This window comes from Anneissia japonica, unplaced genomic scaffold, assembly GCF_011630105.1.
Source record: "Anneissia japonica isolate Jap-2015-1 unplaced genomic scaffold, ASM1163010v1 scaffold288060_len1141017_cov207, whole genome shotgun sequence".
In the NCBI taxonomy this organism is placed as follows: domain Eukaryota; kingdom Metazoa; phylum Echinodermata; class Crinoidea; order Comatulida; family Comatulidae; genus Anneissia; species Anneissia japonica.
Window position 1 is genome coordinate 260,188 of NW_022712486.1, and position 5,023 is coordinate 265,210.

The 5,023-nt window shown below is 34.4% G+C and overlaps 1 protein-coding gene across 3 annotated transcripts in view; it reads right to left on the bottom strand.

Moving 5' to 3' along the window:
• Positions 1-434: 434 nt before the first annotated feature.
• The window catches only part of LOC117107833 (suppressor of tumorigenicity 7 protein homolog), a 45,838-nt gene continuing 41,249 nt past the window's right edge, over positions 435-5,023 (bottom strand). For all 3 annotated transcript variants that reach the window (XM_033249621.1, XM_033249622.1, XM_033249623.1), the window contains exons 11-12: positions 4,617-4,759; positions 435-2,408 (exon numbers count right to left, since the gene is read on the bottom strand). In XM_033249621.1, coding sequence (XP_033105512.1) covers positions 2,313-2,408; positions 4,617-4,759 — 239 coding nt within the window. In that variant the 3' untranslated portion in view covers positions 435-2,312. The remainder of the gene's footprint in view (positions 2,409-4,616; positions 4,760-5,023) is intronic.

Below are 5,023 nucleotides of genomic sequence, written 5' to 3' on the forward strand. Positions count from 1 at the left end.
ATAATATAATTTTGTTATGATTATTATTGCAAGTTCTATTTTCATCATGTTCATTCCATAGGTGGCACAGTTTGAATGTTGGGTGGCCCCAGCAAGCACTTGTGAGTGGAACAAGCATCTTCGGTTGAGGTCCAAAAGGTTCTCAAAAAAATTAGATTTTTTTATGTTCTGGGAGACATTTTATAATGTAATGTTGTATACCTTCCGATTGTAATTGGCAACTTCGATGACAAAAACAACCAACTGATGATCCATGCCTCCCCGATGTTTGCCTGACAATATTTAAAAAATTATTGGTGGGGCCTACAGGAGGGTTGACTCACTCACTAAAAGAGCCAGTGGTACACTCTTCTCATCATCATCATCCTCACCGTCATCATTATCATTACTCTACTAGGAAACAGTTTTCTCAAAGTGCAAGTACAAATTACACAATTTTTCAGTGAATGCAACAAGTTTCAAAACTTTTAATGTTTTTTTTTTTTTTAACAACAGGAACATTGTTATCATTTATGTTTGTGCAATAAAGAAATAGACATACAGTATTTGACAAGGATGATAAAATAAGGTAGTGTTTTTAGGCTGGGTCTCAACCACACAGTCATGAGTCTGTGTTTAACAGATCAAGATAATATTAATCAATTCTTTCATTATGCTTTCTTAATTATAAAAAAATATTGCATGTGAATGGATAGGGTAAATAATAACAATAGATTTCTTGGAGTTTAATACTTATGTTGTGCTTGAAGGGCGATAATGAAAGGAATTGTGGGGGGTAAAGTAAAAGTAATTTAGAAAGGCCACTGACCGGGTCATTGGAAGCATTGTCAAAATCAATGATATCAACTGGAAACCATGAAAACATTTTAGAGTAACATGTTTTTTTAACTGTCAATCGTTAAAGATCATTTGACGAATGTCGCTGGCCGTGAACCAGCAGCTTAGTCAAAACAAAACAATGTAAATTGCGGTGATGTGATTAATGGTAAGTTCAAACCAGAGCATTTCTGGATGCTGAATGACAGACGATGATGAATCAAATACAATAATAGAACAATCGATCAAGTTTTGAGCAAACTGTCTAAACTTGCCAGGGCACCATCAATCATCAGGAACTACAGAATTAGCCTTAATAAAGCCGCAGATTTATTGTGGTTTCTTCAGCATGAATAGTTAGTTTACTGTTTCTTTGGTTGGTTATTAGAGTAATTTATCGTTTAGTCAACTGAGAATTTTTCAGGTAAACTATAAACCAACCTTCTGGTGTTTTCCTTTTTTCAAACATAATGAGTATTCTTTATAAATATATATGTGATGCTAATCAAAACTAAATACATAAAGCATTGTCCAGACTCACATTTTGTGACAAATATCTGTGATATAATTATGACATCATCACAATTTAATAGTATGGACAGAGCTTTATTCACCTTAAAAAATCTCCAGGTTTCAGGTTTTTTTACAGAATCCGATAGATGGGGTAATTACCGATATGTACTAACAATTTGAACACTATATTCAATCTGGACTTCACTATCTGTTTGTTTACATTGTGTGTAGCGGTATGTACTTTCACAAAATCGCAATTGTCTAGCTTGCGTAAATCTCCAGAAGTGAGTCATTTTCATTTTACGGGTCACAGATTGTGATTAGAATAAAGTGTTTGGTACCATTGTCAAGCTATGATGTTTGTAGTTCTTGTCGTATTTATTCATGTAAATCTGATCACATACGCACTCTCAACAAGATTCAGAAAAGTGTTAAAATTTGCTAAAATGTCTGGCAGTGGCTGATACCATTTTATCAAACCCCCGGCGGTCAGAGTGTTAAGACACTACCTGGTGCACCGTATTACCTGCCAAAGGTAACAGAACAACTGGCTGCCAGACTCCCTATGTCCAGATTCAAAATATTGTTGATTAATTTCAAAAATAATTTGCACATTAAAAGGATATCTTGAGAGGGCTCTGAATTAAATGGTTTACCATGAAAAACAATGGATAATTAATTGAATTTTGAGAAACCTCTTACTCCATGAATGACTTAATAGTAAATGTGTATAAAACATCACACATCATTTCAGTAATAAATATTTTTAAAAAGTAGCACTAATGACTGAGAACCAAGTGTTTATTGTTTTGACAAAGTGCTTTTTTATGGTTAAGTACCCTCACAGAAAATAAATTAGAGCAATTTCATTTTCGAAATTTCAGAAGCAGTGTAGTTGAAACTACAATTTCAAATTTGTGTAGCACCTGCCCTGTCTTTAGGCAACATCTTGCTGTGTACTCCCTTCTTGACCGTTGGGGGCGCTAGAGCTTTGTCAGTTGCTGCAGTAAACTGGAGGGAATTACTGTCTCCAGTTTATCCACCAAATAGCTGAAGGGAACAGATACTGAAGAAAGGAACTGTGAAAGATAGAAAATGAAAACAAATTAGGCATTTCCTTGAATCAATCAATTATTCAATTCTCTTTAATACTGTTTAACAAGAAAATAATGATAATAAAACAATGCCATGTTGCAATTAAACTCTTCCATGAATGTATGGATATGAAGAGCATGCCTTTGTTTTTTAAAATGTAGATAATTATATTAAATTATTATTAACAACAATAATTGTAACAAATATGAAACTTCCATTATCATTATTAAATACTTTTATTATAATCATCAGTATAATTATTACTAATATCAATTTTCAGTATAATTATTACCACCATTATTATATAGCAATCAATCTAATTAATTTCATCATTACCATATCATCATTATAATCATGAAGAAGTGGTTTGGTGCAGTGGGAACCGCTTGGTTTCCCAACCTCTAGGTCAGGCTTTAAATCCCTCGCGGTGCATTTCACTTGTGTCCTTGGACAAGGCACTTTATCTACATTGCTTCTCTCCACCCAGGAGTATAAATGGCTACCTGGTAGGGGTTAAATGCCAAAAATGTGCTCTTGTAGCTAATGCAACATTATGGAATACTCAGCTTGGGAGCTTGAGTTTGTGTTCCATAGACGTTTAATCAAATGAATGGGGGTAACAATGTGAAGCGCTTAGAGGCGTTGTTGGCTTTAAGCACTATGTAAGTCTAACATATTATTATTTTATATATAAAATTATTGCTATTAATATTATTAACTCCGCCAGGAGATATGTGTTTTCGTTTTCAACTGGCATGAATGAAACTTTCCTGAAAGTTTAAAGAAGTTACAGGGAATAAATTATCAAGCGCTGGTCACGATCCAAATTAGGGGGTGAACTTGAGGGTCATTTAAATTTTTGAGATCCTGTGTGTTTCTTGTGTACAAAATAATTCAAAATGCCAGTTACAGGGATTGTTTGGTATAACCCAAGGATGCGGTGATTAAATTTTGGTGGCCAACCAGCGTAGGGTGTGCATATGAGGACCACTCAAAGGAAAACATCACAGACCAGAAATTTCAAAAATAATCAAATGATATGATTGAAATCTTTGTGAAAGGTTTAACCAAGTTAAAAGGAAGAAATTGTGAAGTGCTGGTGACGATACAAATACGAGGGTACATGTGAAGACCATTAGAACCCACACCTAAATATCTCTTGATTGAATCAATGGTTGAAAATGATGCTTTCCATAATAGTTTGTAATGTTTTAATAAAGAAGTGTTTAAATTTTGGTCAGGATCCGACGTACGTTGTGGACATGAGGACCATTTAAAGAAAAATTTAGCATATTACCCGTAGGCTGAAACAATGTTTCCCTGATGATGACATAATTAATGTCGAATTAATTAATGTCGAAATATTGAATCCCAACACGATGGCGTGTATTTCAATACTTGGAGTATGTATTATACTTTCTTATCTGAGATTAATCAGTAGACCTTTCGGTTTTTATGAATATTTAAATTAGTGTAATTACAGTAAATGTGTACAGCGTACTTTTTTTGGAACTTATTGGGAATACTTTTAATGCATCTTTACATTTTAACATGTGATGCTAACAACCAATTCCCCATATTTCTATTTCCATAATACTTCCATTTCAACACCAATACATTGCATGCATTTTGTTTGTCAGCTATAAAGGGTAAAACATGCTAGTATGTTAAATCAGAACATGTAAGGAATTGCCAGGTGTACAACTGATACAATAGAAGGCGTTTGAAAAATGTGGTGATTTTGGTGCGGATAGATATGCACCCTTCAAAGCAAAACGTCGCAGATCAGATATCTCAAAAAATAATTAACTCATCTAAGTGAAACTTTCGTGTTAGTGTAACTTTTTTAAAGTAAGAGATTGGCCAGATTGTTTATTATTAGCTGTAACTTTTGTTAGTGTAACTTTTTTAAAGTAGATTGTGGTTGGTGGTTGGAAAGTAGGAACATATTTTTGAAGAATTATTTTATAGAAAGAAATTGGTGAGTCATTGTGCATTTTTGAAGAGGAGTGGTGCGAAATGAGTTGGGGAAATGAGTGGTTGAAGTAAATTAGGAACTTTTTTTTGGGAGGTTTATTTTATAGAAAGGGTTTTGCGGTGGGCGGAGATATGCTCTCTACTGAGTGCTCTTGTTATTAATGTTTCTATTATCATAATATATTTATTATTATTATTACTATTAAAGTACTCACTGCTTTAGCTAGAAATCCCATTGGATCTGGGAACTGGTGAGTGAGAAGGGCCAAGAGAGCGGTGAACGTGCACAGACCGGCTGTAAACAAGATAAAAAATGGCAGCTCTTTCTTCGGATAGACAGATACTTCATGGAAGGCAGCTGGCGAAAAGTAAATAAAAACCATTGGTTATTAATCCTCAGTCATAAACATAATATCACATAGTGCAGTTACCTTTCCTGAGGCCTATTAGTAGAAAAGAATTCTAATAAATGCAGGGGTCTCAAGCCTCCCTTAAATCACAGGAGTTTCCCGGAATCTGGGAGTCTCCCGCATTCCCGCAAGCAAGCAAGGATCTCCCGGGAAATAACCCATCGTCGCAAAATTTGCATGTTTTTACTATTTTATAAATTTACGCACAGAAG